This window comes from Rhinichthys klamathensis, unplaced genomic scaffold, assembly GCF_029890125.1.
Source record: "Rhinichthys klamathensis goyatoka isolate OS25496 unplaced genomic scaffold, OSU_Roscu_1.1 h1tg000298l_1, whole genome shotgun sequence".
NCBI classification, from domain to species: Eukaryota; Metazoa; Chordata; class Actinopteri; order Cypriniformes; family Leuciscidae; genus Rhinichthys; species Rhinichthys klamathensis.
The window spans coordinates 375,950-394,227 of record NW_026606817.1 but is presented as its reverse complement, the minus strand read 5'-3'; the positions used below and the strand labels follow the sequence as shown (position 1 = coordinate 394,227).

At 43.2% G+C, this 18,278-nt stretch overlaps 1 protein-coding gene across 2 annotated transcripts in view; it reads right to left on the bottom strand.

The window, feature by feature from the left end:
- The window catches only part of LOC130103852 (ATP-binding cassette sub-family C member 2-like), a 51,002-nt gene that overhangs the window by 20,025 nt on the left and 12,699 nt on the right, over nucleotides 1–18,278 (bottom strand). For both annotated transcript variants that reach the window (XM_056270190.1, XM_056270191.1), the window contains exons 8-15: nucleotides 17,462–17,640; nucleotides 15,208–15,385; nucleotides 9,014–9,268; nucleotides 5,653–5,718; nucleotides 5,420–5,557; nucleotides 4,094–4,240; nucleotides 3,101–3,185; nucleotides 1,713–1,779 (exon numbers count right to left, since the gene is read on the bottom strand). In XM_056270190.1, the coding sequence (XP_056126165.1) occupies nucleotides 1,713–1,779; nucleotides 3,101–3,185; nucleotides 4,094–4,240; nucleotides 5,420–5,557; nucleotides 5,653–5,718; nucleotides 9,014–9,268; nucleotides 15,208–15,385; nucleotides 17,462–17,640 (1,115 nt within the window). The remainder of the gene's footprint in view (nucleotides 1–1,712; nucleotides 1,780–3,100; nucleotides 3,186–4,093; nucleotides 4,241–5,419; nucleotides 5,558–5,652; nucleotides 5,719–9,013; nucleotides 9,269–15,207; nucleotides 15,386–17,461; nucleotides 17,641–18,278) is intronic.

Here is an 18,278-nt window from a genome sequence, read left to right as displayed (position 1 = left end):
CACACACACACACACACACACACTCACACTCACACTCACACTCACACACACATGCAAACACACACATGCAAACACACACACAAACACACATACACACATACACACACACTCCCCCACACACACTCATGCAAACACACACACTGCCTTTTAAAACGGCTGGCTAATGCTAATCGTAAATTCTCTAAGATTATTATTCACGTCGGCACTAATGATGTTCACCTCCGCCAGAATTATCACCAAAATTAACGTTAAAGATGTGTGTGAACTCGCAAGTACGATGATAGGCACTGTAATTTGCTCTGTCCGCCTTCCCGTTCGCCGGAGTGATGAGATAGTTAGTAGACTGTGCTCACTCAATGGCTGGCTGTCTAAGTGGTGTCTGCAGAATAATATAGGGTTCATAGACAATTGGAAAAGTTTTTGGGGCAGACCTGACCTGTTGAAAAGACATGGTATTCCTTCTCTCTAGTAATGTAGCATTGGAGATTCTAATAAGATAATAATTGAATAATGATTCATAATAAGAATTAGAGATTCTAATTATTGGACAAAAAACTTCCTCACGTAATAACCCAGAATACTGTCTAACACTTGATGGCTGCTCTGTCAAGTCTTCGGTTAGGAACCTGTGTGTGTGTGTGTGTGTGTGTGTGTGTGTGTGTGTGTGTGTGTGTGTTTGCGCTCTTTGATAGCAATCTTTCATTTGAAAGTCACGTGTCTAGTATCTGTAAAACCGCATTTTTCCATCTTAAGAATATATCTAAATTACATCATTTGCTCTCAGTGACAAATGCGGAACAATTAGTTCATGCGTTCATGACATCAAGGCTAGATTACTGTAATGCTCTACTGGGTGGTTGCCCTACACGCTTAATAAACAAACTACAGCTAGTTCAAAACGCAGCAGCTCGAGTTCTTACCAAAACCAGGAAGTATGACCATATTAGCCCGGTTCTGTCAACACTGCATTGGCTCCCTATTAAACATCTACGCTAATGTTAGTCTTTCTGTTTATTCCGAGGTTTACAGCCGAATACGGGCCGTATCCAAATCAGATGGAGGACCTGCGCCTGGACACGACCACAACGCATCCCTGAAGTGTCAGCAGAGCTTGTGTGATCTAGACTCTCCCCTGTAAGGCCTCATCGACACGACAGCCATCGGCACTGATCCTCAACAAACTCGTCTATATACCGGCGTGACTCCGATCTTCAACCAGAGGGAACTGGATAATATTCTGAATGTTCCAATCCAATCTTCTTCCAAACTTCTGACCTATAATGCTGACGGAATCATAATCATACACTTTTTTTCTCCATTCTGTCACTGATGGAGTTTTGGTTCCTCGCCCCTGTCGCCTTTTTTCGCCTTTGTCCCCATTTGCTTTTGGCTTGTTTAGTTGGGGACATTTAATTTAATATTCAACAATATTATTGATCTGCCTGCATTGACACCATTATATGAGAACTAAACTGAGCTGGACGATAACACACACACACATGCAAACACACACACACACATGCAAACACACACACACACACACACACACACACACACATACACACACACACACACACACACACTCACACAAACACACACACACACACTCACACACACCAGAATAATCCTAAATCACGATTTATTCATCATTGTAGCATCTGTTTTATACTGTAATAGTGTAAAGATATAGTGAGTGAAAGGGCAAAACTCACTGTTTCAGCACTGGTTCTGTTTCTCTTTCCCAGGAAAACGTGCCATCGGTCATGCTCACCGCAGCTTCTATTAATCACATCAGCACAAAAACATTATCTATACATCAGTCTTTTTTTCTGAAATGTAATAGTTGGATCACAGATAAGAAAAATATGTTCTAATAATGTTCTGATAACGCTCTCATTAAGTTATGGAAACATTCTGGTAACACTTTACTTGAAGGGGTGTGCATAAGACTGACATGACACCTTCATAATCATGACATGACACATGTCAAGAATATGAAGGAGGTTTTATCCATGTTTATGACAATTTATGTTGTCTTGGTAATGTCAAGTTGTCTTGACAAAGACACTGACAGGTTATGATGTATTGGTTAATGTCAAGTTGTCATAACAAAGACATCTCAAACTTATGTCATATTTGCATTAAAAATGTCATAATTGAGCGAATGACAATTAATGACAGTTGTCATACACATGCATAAACCCTCCTTCATATTCATTACATGTGTGTTTAAGAAGGTGTCATGTCAGACTTATGCACACCCCTTCAAGTAAAGTGTTACCAGAACGGTATTAAAAACCAGATAACTTTGAAAGAACGTTCTATTAACGTTCCTGGAAGAACAATTGTTCATAACTTTGAGAAATGTTACTACTCATTTTAGAACGTTCAGAGAACATTTAAAAGTAGCGTTCCCATAATGTTTGAAGAATGATACAATGTAATGTTCCCTTAAAGTCCCCCTGTGGTGAAAATCCAGCTTTTAACGTTGTGTATGTGTCTATGTGGTGTTTTTAATATGCTTTAAGACACACCATGTGTAAGTTCATAAGTCGACAGCATTGCTGAGTATTTTCTGCTTTAAACTGCAGTGAACCAAAGACAGTCTCAAAAACTGATCAGATCAATGTGTGATCGTCAACCAGTGGATCTCTGAGCTGAGTGAGTGAGTGGAGGCGGGGCATATTTGCATATTCATAGAACCACGCATGCTAAATGAGGCGAGGGTGTCGAGTTACATTCAAGATATTTTAAGACGAAGACATTTTTTCAAGGAAAAAATGCTTAAATATGTCATTTTGGTGATTAAATATGTCATTTTGGTGATTAAAGATGAGTTTTAATTGATGTAATTATTTACTACAGGGGCACTTTAACTTTTGTATAATTAAGAAAAAACATTTTTAAAACATTTTTGTTTTTTGAACATTTAGAAACCATTCAGAAATAACATTTTCATAACCATGTGAACGTTAGCAAAACATTCTTAGAACGTAATATGTTGGCTGGAAACTTGGACTTGAACAAATTATTATGAGTACGGCAGCTTTTCTAAAACCATCAGAATCAGCTAGAATCCTGAAAAGAGTTCCCGACTCACTGTTGCTGTCGTCATGCTTTATCGCCGTCGTGTCCAGATCACTCCCACTCAGAAACTTCTCAAGTCTTTTCTTAGATACAGTGGTCTGAACATGGGAAAAAGTATTGTTAGATTTCGAACAAGGTCAAAAATACTTTTATAACCGCAAACAAAGCTTATTGAAAGGTAGCAATAAAATGCTTCGGTAACACTTTACAATAAGGTTCATTAGTTAACATTAGTTTATCTATTAACTAACATGAACTAACAGTGAGCAATACATTTGTTACAATATTTATTAATCATTGTTAATGTTAGTTAATAAAAATACAACTGTTCGTTGTTTGTTCATGTTAGTTCACAGTGCATTAACTAATGTTAACAATATTTTAATCAAGTATTAGTAAATGTTGAAATTAACATTAACAAAGATTAATAAATGCTGTATACCTGCAGTTCAGTATTAGTTCATGCTATCTAATGTATTTAACTAATGCTAACTAACAAACCTTATTGTAAAGTGTTCCCAATGCTTCCGTATAGATAACCATATAAATATATACACTGTAAAAATTATATGATCAATAAGTAATGACAACATATGTTTTTACATTGGTTTAACTCATCAAAATAAGTTAAAGTTATACAAGATTCAACAATGTATTTTGAGTTGAAATTACTTAAACATTCAAGTTGATTGTACTTGAAATAAATTTAAGGCAGCAACTTTTTTTTTACATTGTACACTGTAAAAAGTGTTCAGTTCACTAACTTAAAGAAAATTGGTGAACACGTTGCCTTAAAATTATTAAGTAGATAAACTTAATGCTTAATTGAACAAATTAAGTTATCTGAACTTGACAATTCCACATTACTTAATTTTTTCGATTAAGCATGGAGTTATTTACTTAATAATTTTACTATATAATTTTAAGGCAACGTGTTTGCTAAAAAATGTTAAGTTAAGTCAACTGATCACTTTTAGGGTGTAATAATAGCTTGATAGCGCAGTACCTGAACCATGATGGAGATCAGCTGTGGAAGCATGGCGAGTGGGAAGCGCAGTATGTTGAAGAGCGAGATCGAGGTGAAAGCTTTCTCTGCATCCAAGATGTTATCCGGACTCACAGACACGAACACAGCGAAGGTGGCGAGAGAAACCTGAAGATGACCCCACATGACCTCAGTGTCTATCAGGGGGTGCTTGCTTTCTGACATTCATTCATTAAGGATTTCAAAAGGTTTTTAACTTTGCTGTCAATCCACTGTTGACTGAGTGGTAACACTTTATAACACTGTTCCTTCATTAATGAATAACTAAACGAGTAACGCACTATTAACACTCTAGTAACTGCTATTAACTAACAAGAAACTCAGATTAATGAATTAGTAAGTAATAGCGCTAAGATGAATGTGGAAGTTCACTATTAGATAATCAATAACTGCTATTTTGTGTAGTCCTGTGTAGTTATTCATTAAAGGGGTGGTATAATGCCCTTTTCACAAGATGTAAAATACATCTCTGATGTCCCCAGAGTCTGTATGTGAAGTTTTAGCTCAAAATACCCCACAGATATTTTTATATAGCATGTTAAAGTTGTCACTTTTTGAGGGTTAGCAAAAACGCACCGTTTTGTGTCTGGCCCTTTAAATGCAAATGAGCTGCAGCTCCCGACACAGTGGGCGGAGCTTCAAGAGTGTGTGTGTTAGCAGCTCTCGCAGCTATTACCTCACGCAGACACACGCTAAAATGTCAGAAACTGTTCTGCCTTTTATGTTTAAACCGGAGTCAGACAAAGATGGAGAGACTAAGAAGAAGTGACAACATGTAGAAGCAACAGGACATCTCTAAATGGTTAGTTAATGAGTTTATGCAGCTGATGTGGAGTTAACTATCTTCAATTAGCATATTCTGTCAGGATAATCTATAAATCGCTTGTATAGGAACTGTTGTGAGACGCACACAGTGTGACTACAACAGCTCTTCCTCTTCTCAACATGGACTGCGTTCCCGGGGGCGGGGCTTATGTAAATTTTAGGGTTAGTGATGTCACTAACCCGGGAGGAAGCTTGTGTAGTTCCTACCGGCCGTTTGTTGTAGTCCTTAAAAAAACGATTTCTTTAAAAGCAAATATCTCCCTTTGCTTTGAACTTTGAGCATTGTAACTTTGCAGATGTTGTTTCTGCTCAAACAGCAACATTACACACTAACTAAAGCTAGAAAAGTGAAATCATAATCAACCACCCCTTTAATGAAGGAACAGTGTTATAAAGTGTTGCCGACTGAGGGGTACCTTGAAATAGAAAATCATACTGTATATAAAACATTATTATACTCACAAGAGCTGGAGCGCATGAAAATATGAATGTGGAGACAGAAGAGAGGTAGGCAAACTTCCTCATCACCTTCAGCTCCTTTTCTCGAATCCCCTGAACCTGAGACTCAAAAGAGGATTCCCAGGCGTAATACTTGAGGATCTACCACACAGATAACAAAGAAATGAGAAGATACACGTAAAAAAAACATATTTTCATGTGTCCTGTGTGATAGAGGAGTGTAGGAAACCACTTACTTTGATCCCATTCAATATGTCATTCACAATTTTCATGCGTGAGTCTTTAAATTTCATGTTTTCCACCTGAAAAGAAGCATGTGGCGTTTAGTGGATAATGATGCAGTACATTATATTTCTATTGTGTTTTCGGTAACACTTTCTATAAATGTCACTGTAACTATAATATAATAGCATTATAGCAATGCAGGCTGCATCTTTACAAATACATTCATGGAACCGTACGACTGACTAATTAATACTTATAAATCAGTGTATAATGGATTATGATGCGCATTGAAAAAGCAAATGCATGACTTAGAAGTAATTATAAAAATAATAATAATTAAAGCTGCTAGCAGCATTTAGCGGTGTTCAAGCATTTAAGCCCTTATAGCACATAAGCATTAAAGACATTTAGCAAGCATGTAACCACTGACATAATAGATGGAAAACCATTTACCATGATTCTAGCATGATTTACCATAGGTTTACCATGATTTACCATAGTTTTACCATGCTTTACCATAGTTTTACCATGATTTACCATGTTCTAGTATGATTTACCATGAATCTAGCATGATTTACCATAGTTTTACCATGATATTCCATGTTCTAGTATGCTTTACATAATTTACCCTGTTCTAGCATGATTTACCATAGTTTACCATGATTTACCATGTTCTAGTATGATTTACCATGCATCTAGCATGATTTACCATAGTTTACCATGATTTACCAGATTCTAGTATGATTTACCATGTTCTAGGATGATTTATCATAGAGTACCGTGATTCTAGCATGATTTACCTTAGTTTATCATGATTTACCATAGTTTACCATGATTGACTACAGTTTCCAATAGTTTACCTTGATTTACCATGTTCTAGCATGATTTACCATAAATCTAGCATGATTTACCATAGTTTAACATGATTTACCATAGTTTACCATGATTTACCATGTTCTATGATGATTTACTATGATTGTAGCATGATTTACCATAGTTTACCATGATTTACCATGTTCTAGGATGATTTACCATAGAGTACCGTGATTCTAGCATGATTTACCTTAGTATATCATGATTTATCATAGTTTACCATGATTTACCATGTTCTACTAGCCTGGGAAAACCCAGACAACTTCCGGCAAATTTAGATTTGCTCTGAAAGTTAGTCTGGCAAAGAGCTCATTCAAACTCATTTCCAATCCGCCGAAATCAAGGCACCAATCAGAAACGTTGGGGCGGGCTTTACACGATGACGACAGCGCTGGGATTTTGAAGCAGATTTTGTAGCCTACATTACAAAGATGGATGCCGCCGTCGAACATCACTCGGTCGAATCAGCTATCGCGTCTGTTTTAAGCGATTTGAACCTTCCCTTTTGTTAAAAACCGAGCAAAAAACAACACTCAGAGATGTTTCTGCCGCTCTGCATACGTCATCTCCTTCATCGCTCTGATTGGGTTTAGGTCTATTCGCGACGTCCGTTGGTGACGCCCCTCTGGAAATGATTTGTCTATGACGCTTTGCCAGACCATAACTCAGTTACAACTGAGATGGTCTGGTTTTAACCAGGCTAATGTTCTACCACAGTTTACCATGATTTACCACATTGCTAGCATTGATGTGAAGTGTCAGTACAAATGAAGTGATACACTCTGACAAAATATGATTGTGTTATAATAGTAATTGTTATATAATGGATTTTATAGTAAGCATGGATAATGCAGTTAACATGGAAAAACTGGTTTGCTTTAGTGCAGAATCCTGTTGAAACTCAAGGCTGTTAAAATGAAAGTGAGCCAATAAGTGGTCTTCTACTGCCCTCTGCTGGCCACTCTACTTATTAATAAAGTCTTTTCACATGTGCTTTTGCATTCATATCTAGACAAACACACACACACAAGTCATTATGAAAATATATGAAATGCTTATAGACCATTAAAATATATGTCTTTGCAAGCTTTTAATCAGATTATTCAGGATTTATCCAGAAACATGGGACTACACACACATTCTGTTGTAGATAAAGTGATTTGAACTTTGTCTCATTCAGGATTAACATTTGTCCGTGACACAATGGTCAATAGTAATACTTCAATAGATGAATTTGGACAAAATGGTGATTTTATAAAGTCTAAATAAGAATTACAGAAAATTATTAGTTAGTAGCATGACAAAATGACTATTTTAAACAGCAGGGGCCAGTAGAATACCACTTACTGGCTTAATATGCCATTATGTTATAATTTTCACCTTTTTAACTGTTATAGATGCATTATTTCTTATCTTATTTAGAGTCACATGTTCTGACTTGTTTTTAAGAAGATCTGAGCATTCATTGAAGAGATATAGGCTTTCTTGGTCAAGGCTACATATTGAAGTGACCCTATTATAGCCATCCAAATGAAGAAGTTATATCAGAAGTTATATACATCTTGTCCATCTTGATTCTAGGTCAAACGGTCTAGGGGTTATGAGCAATTTAGTACTTTTGGTTGCTGTAGCGCCACCTATGGGCCAATCGGGGTCATAGTCTGATAGGTTCTCCCCAAACTGAGGCCCTACCACCTGGCCAGGTTTCAAGTCTCTAGGCCTTACGGTTTGGGCTTCACGATGCGTTTTAGGGGATTTTTTTTCCCCAAAAATCCTTACAATTAGAATAGGTTTTCAGCACTTCGTGCTTGAACACCTAAAAATCGGTACAAATACAATAGGTTTTCAGCACTTCGTGCTTGAACACCTAAAAATCCTTACAATTACAATAGGTTTTCAGCACTTCGTGCTTGAACACCTAATAAGAATGAGACCTTTTTGACGGTTATAGCGCCACCTATGGTCCGATCAGGCAAAAAACCAGGGACTAGTTCGCAAAAGTAGGTTTTGGACAAAAATTTTTTTTGCTCAAATCGACAATCCGAGATATACATCTTGTCCGTCTTGATTTTAGGTCAAACGGTTGAGGAGTTATGGCCAATTTAGTACTTTTGGTCGCTGTAGCGCCACCTATGGGCCAATCGGGCTCATACTTTGATAACCTCTCCTCGATTTTTGTGCTACCTTAATCCCAAATATCAAGTCTCTAGCTCTTACGGTTTGGTCTGCACGATGCGTTTTACGGCAGAAGAATAATAATAAAAATCCTTACAATTACAATAGGTTTTCAGCACTTCGTGCTTGAACACCTAACTATAACTGTTCTTATAATGCCGTATAGGTATTATTGAGTCTTTATAAATATATGTATAATACAGACTTATAAATAACTATAAATGGATCTATAATTCATTATAAGGATGGGCTTCATAGAAAGTGTCACCGTGTTTTCTTTTGTCTTTCCTAACACAAGAGTGATGGTTGGTGAAGCGTGATCACCTGGAAGGCCCTGGATTTGGTGGCCAGCCAGCCGTTAATGGGAACCATCAGCACCATCACCAACAGGCCCGCCAGCACAGACGGGCCCAGCTCGATCCAGAGGAAGGCGATGGACAGGGCGATCTGCAGCGGACACGACCACAGCAGATGAATGAAGTTTGTGACGTCGTTGAACCTTTGAGCATCCGCTGACATCAGGTTCACGATCTCCCCAGCGGTCGACTCTTTCCTAGAGTCGTTAGATACAACTAATGCCTGAGGGGAATCACAAAATCATCCACTGGTTATGATTAGACTGTTAAAATGCCCCTCGTATGCTATTCTAATGTTGTTTCAGAGTCTCCTACAACAGGTTTAAACACATCTAAGGTCAAAAACACTTTATTTAACTCATAATCTCCACTGCAGCATCAGCTCTTTTCTCTCAGTGTCTGAAATGCTCCGATAAAGATTCAGTCTCTCTAAACCCCGCCTCTCTGAGAGCTGCTCTGCTCTGATTGGTCAGAAAGCAAACGCTCATTATCATATCTGAATCTCAGCTCTTGATCACAGTGATACGAACAGTAACGATGGCGAGGGTTTTACCGTATCAATCTCATCACAGTGGATTTGGTTTGTGAGCAAAAAACGTCTCTGGTTACTGGTGTAACCTATGTTCTCTGAATAGGGAACGAGACGCTGCGTAGCTTAAGACGCAGTGGGAACGCCCTCTGGGTGTGCCGATTGTCTGAAGCCCTTATAGAATCACGCCAATTCATTGGCTGATGGCGCAGGCGCCGCCCCGACGCTCTTGCATCGTCATATTATATTAGCGCGGGCCATCTGCTCCTAAGATTTCTCTGCCGAAAAAGGAAGCTTGTCGGCAGCGCAAGGAGCTTGGCAGCGAACGCAGCGTCTCGTTCCCCATTCAGAGAACATAGGTTACACCAGTAACCAGAGACGTTCTCTTTCATCGGTTCACTCAACGCTGCGTAGCTTAAGACGCAGTGGGAATGAAATACCAAACTCGCCAAGCTAAGCGCTGCCGTAACTAGTACAAGACCAGATAGCTCACACGACTGGTTCAAGCATTCAAAACCTGGGAACCTGGAGTCGTGTCAAGATCCAAACTGTAGAATCTGACAAAAGTGTGCGGAGAGGACCATCCTGCCGCCACACAAATATCCTCCAGGAGGGCAACTCTAAAGACGGCCTGAGAGGAAGCCACGCCCCTGGTGGAATGTGCTCTGATGCTAAGAGGTGAAGGTAGACTGCACACCTCATAAGCCAGTGAAATAGCTTCTGTAACCCAGTGGGAAATTCTCTGCTTTGATGCGGCAAGCCCGCGGCGCCCAGCACCAAAACATACCAAGAGCTGGTTGGATTTTCTCCAACCACCAGAGCGATCCACATATAACTTCAATGCCCGGACCGGGCAGAGCAAGTTAAGCTTTCTGTCTTCCTCAGAGACAAAAGGAGGAGGATGGAAAGAGCGAAGGTTAACAACCTGAGACCGGAAAGCTGTGGACAAAACTTTGGGCACATATCCTGGTTTCGGTCTCAAAGTCACTCTGACCAAGCCAGGAGCGAAATCAATACATGACGCGCTAACAGAAAGAGCTTGCAAATCCCCCACCCGCTTCAAAGAGGCCAAGGCTAACAAAAGAGTAACCTTGAGAGTCAAAATCCGCTCTGGAGCTGACTCTAAGGGCTCCGTTAAGCCCTCCAGGACGACCGACAGGTCCCTGGAGGGGATTCCAGGGGAGCATACTGCTTCAGGCGCCTAACCCCACGCATAAAAGCTGAGACTAACCTCAACTTGCCCAGGGGGATCTCATCCGATTCTCTATGAGCAGCAATAGCGGCAACGTACACTCTCAAAGTAGTAGCAGCCGCTCCAGAAGCAAACTTCTCCTGTAGGAATTCCAGCACTGGACCGACTGGGCAGTTGACTGGGTCTATAGCGTGTGCCGAACACCACGATTAAAAAAAAAAACATTTAGAAGAATACAACTTTCTCGTGGAGGGGGCTCTCGCATTCGCAATGGTCTCCTGTACGGGAAGACCAAAGTTTAAAGCTAACGGCCCCTGATGGGCCACACGCATAACTTCCAAATTTCGGGGCGAGGATGCCATATCCTGCTCTGAAGCTGGGACAGCAGATCCTCCCTGACTGGAATCTCCCAAGGGGGGAGTTCCAGGAGAGGAACCAGCTCTGAGAACCACGGCTGGGATGGCCAGAATGGGGCTATAAGTAGGAGACGAGCTCCGCTCTCCCTAACTCTGGACAGAACTGCCTGGATTAATTTTACAGGCGGGAATGCATATAGCCTCCGCATCGGCCATTGGTGGGCGAATGCATCTATCCCCAGTGGTGCTGGGGGGCTCAGGGAGAACCAAAGTGGGCATTGGGATGACTCCTGAGATGCAAAAAGGCCCACTTCTGCATTCCGAACACTTCCCAGATCAGGGCTACTGTTCGGCGGTTCAACATCCATTCCCCTGACCTGAGTTTCTGCCTCGACAGAAAATCTGCTGCGAGGTTCAGGACCCCCGGAACATGGACTGCCCTCAGGGACAGGAATTTGTCCTGAGACCATAGGAGAAGGCGGCGTGCATGCCTGTCCAGGGTACGCGACCGTGAACCCCCCTGTCGGTTTACATGAGACACCACCGCCATATTGTCTGTTCTGACAATGACATGCTGCCCTTTGAGAAAGGGGAGAAAGTGAAGGAGGGCCAGGGAAACAGCTCTCAGCTCCAAGCTGTTTATGTGCCAATCGAGAGTCTCTCCAGTCCACACCCCACATGCTGGCCTGCCCTCGAAAACCGCACCCCATCCAGTTAGAGAGGCATCCGTCGTAATCATTTGGCGACTGAAAACTGCACCCATGCTTTCACCCACCATTCTGAAGGAAAAGAGGGTCCCGCCAAATTGAAAGCGCACGGAAGCAACTGCGCGACACCTTCAACAGGCGAAAAACCGGTCCTGTGGACCGGGCACCTGAGAGTTTCATCCATCACAGAAACGGTCTCATGTGGAGCAACCCTAGGGGGAGCACGGGGGATGCTGCGGCCATGAGACCCAGCAGCCTGCGACAAGTGCCCACAGAAACATGATGGCCGAGCGTGAAGCGGGCCAAACATGTCAGAAGACTGGAAATCCGGGCAGGAGCCAAGCGGGCCTGCATCAGAACGGAATCCAGGCGCACCCCTAAGAAGACTGTGCATAGAGCTGGGGCAAGAACACTCTTCTCTGTGTTCAACCTCAGGCCGAGAGACTGAATGTGACGAAGGACAATGTCCCTGTGGTGAGTCACTAATTCCCTGGAGTTGGCTAAAAGGAGCCAATCGTCCAGGTAATTGAGTATACGGATGCCCTGGAGTCGCAACGGGGCCAGAGCAGCATCCATACACTTTGTAAACGTTCTCGGTGCTAGAGCGAGACCAAAGGGGAGGACCCTGTACTGGTATGCTTTCTCTCCAAAGGCGAACCTGAGGAACCTCCTGTGTCGCCGTACGACCTGAATATGAAAATACGCATCCTTCAGGTCTACTGTCACGAACCAGTCCCCTGCCCGAATCTGATATATGATAGCTTTTAGCGTCAACATCTTGAATTTCCCTTTGTAAGAGAGAAATTCAGCCGGCGCAGGTCTAGTATCGGTCGCAGACCTCCACCCTTTTTCGGGACCAAGAAGTAGCGGCTGAAGAAGCCTTGCTTGACTTCCTTCGGAGGAACCTCTTCTATAGCTCCCTTGAGGAGAAGGGACGAAATCTCCCGTTGTAGAACAGAAGCCTCTGAGGCGCTGTTGACTACGGTTGGACAGACCCCGTTGAAGCAAGGGGGCGGGCGACAGAACTGAAGTGTGTAGCCGAGCCGAACCGTGCGGAGGATCCAGGGCGATACCCCTGGTAGACGCCTCCATTCCGGAAAGAAGTGAGATAGAGGAGTTGGAGTGATGCAATGCGGCGGACATACCTGAGTTAGGGTGATGCGCTGACTCCCGTGGGGTGGCGCGGTCCAGCGTGAAGGAAAGCACTTGACGTCCTGACACGTAGTGGGACGCACCACTGCCTGTTTGACCAAGACCAAAGGGTCTGCCTGCTCCTGAGAGAAAACTAAAGTGTCTCCGATGCGAGCGGCTGGTATCAAACGTGTCGGGTGCGAGGGGAGAAAGCTGAACGCGTCTCCTTCCTCCTGCGCCAGATGGCTTGAACAAAGTTGAGGAGTAACTGCACTTCGAAACACGCTGGGTGGCGAAGGTGACAGGTTTAGAGAAGGAGAGCAAGTGAGAGGTGGGCAGAAACGCTTGTGCGGTCTGTCCCAACCTCGTAGATCGAGGGAGGCTCTCCTTTTTCTGACCCGCGGGTCAGGAACGATTCGAGGAGGCTGGGGTGAAGGGTTTGTTAGACCGCTTCAACTCCAGACGCTTATGGGGCCGCTGGCGGGGGAACGGGCGACCGCGGGCTCCCCAGACCGTAGCAGGCGGGGGATGAGCCGAGTCACTTCTCCTAGTGGCAAAATCCAGCCTATGAGAAGAACGTTCTCTGGGTTGAGATGGGGAGGGGTTGGAGGATTCCCTAGCCCTCCTGGGCATGAATTGCCTGAGGGCAGCTGACTGGGATTTTGCGGCCCGAAATTTTTCAACCACAGTGTTGACCGCCTTCCCAAACAGACCAGATTGACACACTGGGGCGTCTAAGAGGAAAACCTTCTCTTTATCACGGATTTCCGTGAGATTGAGCCATAGGTGGCGCTCTGCAGCAATCGCCCCCGCCATAGAACTCCCTATAGCGCGCGCAGTATGCTTGGTGGCCCTTAAGGCCAGATCCGTGGCCTTGCGAAGCTCCTTGAATCTGGAGATCTCGTGATGCAGATCGGTGAAAAAGGGCAGCTTTCTCCGCTCAGGCATAGAATTAGGGCCACTTAAAAATCTTTCGTCGAGTTTAGACGATTGTGACTCGCGGGGCTCATCGGGCCAGTCGATGGAAAGCTTTTCAGGAGCGCGCGAAAGCACGTCGATAAGCTCCGTGTAGGCCGCAGTAGGCCGTGCCTCCTGGCCGCTAGGCGGGAGAGCGTCAGAAGCTAAAGCAGGCCCGAAATCCTCGGAGTCGGACGCTGTGGTGTAAATACTATCTTCCAGCCCGAAAGAAACCTACTCGCGTGCTCTCGGGCTGGGGCATAAATAATCATGAGAAAACTCGACTGGCCTAACACCGCGTGCGTGCTCGTGAGAGGGAGGGAGAGAAAGGGAGGGAGGCCCGTCTACCCGTCTGCTCGTACTCTATATCCTCGAGCTCTACATCCGAGCCCCAGGTCGCGGATTCCAACAAGGCCTCGGCAGCCTCTGGAGCGCGACAGGGGGGAACGAATGACTCCTTCTCACCGCGAGCCGAGAGCGGAGGGTTTTGAGAAGGAGGTTGTCACAGAACAGCCTCACGCCCATGCGAAAAACCCAAACACTTGACACACTTACTGTGCGGGTCGTGGTTCGCAATAAAGCGAACGCATGGTGGCAGGCAATGACGAAACTCCATGGCACTTCACCGCAAGGAGAACAGAGTTCCACTAATCGCAGTCGCTGAAGTGCAGATGAAGAAGCAGATGAAGAAACTTGTGATAATCCGAATATACGGGCTCAGAAAAAACGAAATCGAAGGGCTAAGATGGCCGCTTCGTGAAGGCAGAGAGATCTGAGGAGCAGATGGCGCGCGCGTGCTAATATAATATGACGACGCAAGAGCGTCGGGGCGGCGCCCGCGCCATCAGCCAATGAATTGGCGTGATTCTATGAGGGCTTCAGACAATCGGCACACCCAGAGGGCGTTCCCACTGCGTCTTAAGCTACGCAGCGTTGAGTGAACCTATGAAAGAGAACAGCGTCTTCTCGACATGAACAACACGAACCGAACTCTTCCAGTCTCAGATACACTACAGTGTTTGAGGGCGGAGCTAAGAGACGCTGTTCAGCCAATCAACACCACAGGCTGGCATTATGCAAATTAGTTACAAACCTACGCAGGTTCATCCAGAAGTGAGACTGAATTAATGACAACTGGTTCAGAATCACTTCTTTCTTTTAGGAGACAAAAACTCTCAAAAAGTGCATAATAGTGGCACTTTAAAGTGACAGCAGATATCTAAAACCACAAATGCAGAATATTGCAGAGAAGATTATAAATTGGTGTAAAACAGAGATCTTACAGCGTACCTTCTTGTAAACAGCGGCCATGATGGCGGTGCGAACTTTCATGCCCAGGATAAAGCATCGCTGGAAATACTGTTGCAGAATAACGGACTGTACAAACGCCACGAGCAGAAGCAGCACGGCGTACAGGTATCCGGTCCACGCGTGGCTCGATCTGTCCTGAACGAAGGCTATCATTAACCTGTGATAAAACACATCATATTGCTCCACCAGATTCAGAAACGACTCATCATAACTGATAAAAACTGCCCAGCTAACACAAATATACTCTAAGAACGCTTTGCTAACAGTCCCATTAAGTTATAAAAGCTTTGTTCTCTGATCATTAAAGATCATTAATGTTTTCTTGGTTATGTGAATGTTAAGGAACATTTCATTGAATCATTCTTCAAACATTATGCAAATTTACTTATCAATGTTCTCTGAACGTTTTGAAACAAGCAGTTACATTTTTACATTACATTACATTATTAAAGGCCAGAAAACTTTTAACGAACGTTCTCTAAATGTTACTGGAAGAACGTTTGTTCATAACTTTGAGAGAACATTTCATGTTTGCAGACATTAAAGGGTTAGTTCACCCAAAAATGAAAATTATGTCATTAATGACTCTCCCTCATGTCGTTCCAAGCCCGTCAGACCTCCGTTCATCTTCGGGACACAGTTTAAGATATTTTAGATTTAGTCCGAGAGCTTTCTGTCCCTCCATTGTAAATGTATGTACGTTATACTGTCCTTGTCCAGAAAGGAGATAAAGACATCATCAAAGTAGTCCATGTGACATCAGTGGGTTAGTTAGAGTGTGTTGAAGCATCGAAAATACATTTTGGTCCAAAAATATCAAAAACTACGCCTTTATTCAGCATTGTATTGTGTTCCGGTTCTGTTGTGGATCCGCGTTCAGTGCCGCCGCTGACGTAAGACGCTGCTGACGTGTGTCTGGTGTGTGTGTGTGTGTGTCTGGTGTGTGTGTGTGTGTGTGTATTCCGGTTCTGTTGTGGATCCGCGTTCAGTGCCGCTGCTGATGTAAGACGCTGCTGACGTGTGTCTGGTGTGTGTGTGTGTGTGTGTGTGTGTGTGTGTGTGTGTGTGTGTGTGTGTGTGTGTGTGTGTGTTCCGGTTCTGTTGTGGATCCGCGTTCAGTGCCGCCGCTGACGTAAGACGCTGCTGATGTGTGTCTGGTGTGTGTGTGTGTGTGTGTGTCTGGTGTGTGTGTGTGTGTGTGTATTCCGGTTCTGTTGTGGATCCGCGTTCAGTGCCGCTGCTGACGTAAGACGCTGCTGACGTGTGTCTGGTGTGTGTGTGTGTGTGTGTGTGTGTGTGTGTATTCCGGTTCTGTTGTGGATCCGCGTTCAGTGCCGCCGCTGACGTAAGACGCTGCTGACGTGTGTCTGGTGTGTGTGTGTGTGTGTGTGTGTGTATATTCTGGTTCTGTTGTGGATCCGCGTTCAGTGCCGCTGCTGACGTAAGACGCTGCTGACGTAAGACGCTGCTGACGTGTGTCTGGTGTGTGTGTGTGTATTCGGGTTCAAATAAATATGGCTTTGAAGCGGCACTGAACGCGGATCCACAACAGAACCAGAATACACACACACACACACACACACACCAGACACACATCAGCAGCGTCTTACATCAGCAGCGGCACTGAACGCGGATCCACAACAGAACCGGAATACACACACACACACACACCAGACACACACACACACACACACACACACACACCAGACACACGTCAGCAGCGTCTTACGTCAGCAGCGGCACTGAACGCGGATCCACAACAGAACCGGAATACACACACACACACACACACCAGACACACACACACACACACCAGACACACGTCAGCAGCGTCTTACGTCAGCAGCGGCACTGAACGCGGATCCACAACAGAACCGGAAGACAATACAATGCTGAATAAAGTCATAGTTTTTGATATTTTTGGACCAAAATGTATTTTCGATGCTTCAACACACTCTAACTAACCCACTGATGTCACATGGACTACTTTGATGATGTCTTTATCTCCTTTCTGGACAAGGACAGTATACCGTACACACATTTACAATGGAGGGACAGAAAGCTCTCGTACTAAATCTAAAATATCTTAAACTGTGTTCTGAAGATGAACGGAGGTCTGACGGGCTTGGAGCGACACGAGGGAGAGTCATTAATGACATCATTTTCATTGTTGGGTGAACTAACCCTTTAAGTCTTGTGCACGAGAAACGATGCAGAAGTTCAGAGCACGCACTTGAGAAGTTGTGGACTAGCAAACGCCAGCAGATCCTGTATGAGCTTGAAGAACGCGGACTCTAGAAGAACACCTTTGAAGGACTTCACGATGGTGGGAATCAGCCAGGACTGAGGATAGTCGTCGGATTCAGAATCCTTCTTCGCTTTCTTTTTGTCTTTCTTTTTCCCCGTCTCCTCCTAATAAGAAACATTGTGAGTGTGTCAGTTAGTCTTTAGATTTTCTTGGTTTTGACAGATTATGGTATGGTTATGATGGATTAGCCCATCGGACTGCAGCGTACACTCATTGAATCAAACAAAAGAAACGAAATACAAAGGTAGAAAGAGATTGAAGGTGAACGAAACAGTGTGTAAACCACAATCAACACAACAATGAATAGAGTGAAATGAAGCTCTTAAATACACAAAATAATCAACTAAATACAAAACAGGTAATCACAAAACACTAATCAATCAAACAATGAATTACTATTACAGAAAGAAAAAAATGAGACACAATTTCGATTTAATAGTATTTTCTCTTCACAGTTTTACTTTCTGCTGAAATTATTGTGGGTTTTCTTCATATTTCTTTTGTTGTTAGTACCTAACAGAAAATATGACGCATTTTAAAAAGACATTACAACAAACATTAAGGTCTTATTTATATTAGTTAAACTAAATCTTTTCTCCTAATTGAAAATTATATTATTGTAGCTGATTTTGTTTATATTTGTTTATCTATATTTGCAGATATTTCATCAGAATTAAAGGTTTGAACCCAAACCATACAATGAGAAAAACGAATAAATTTGGCTGTAATAAATTAGAGGTTT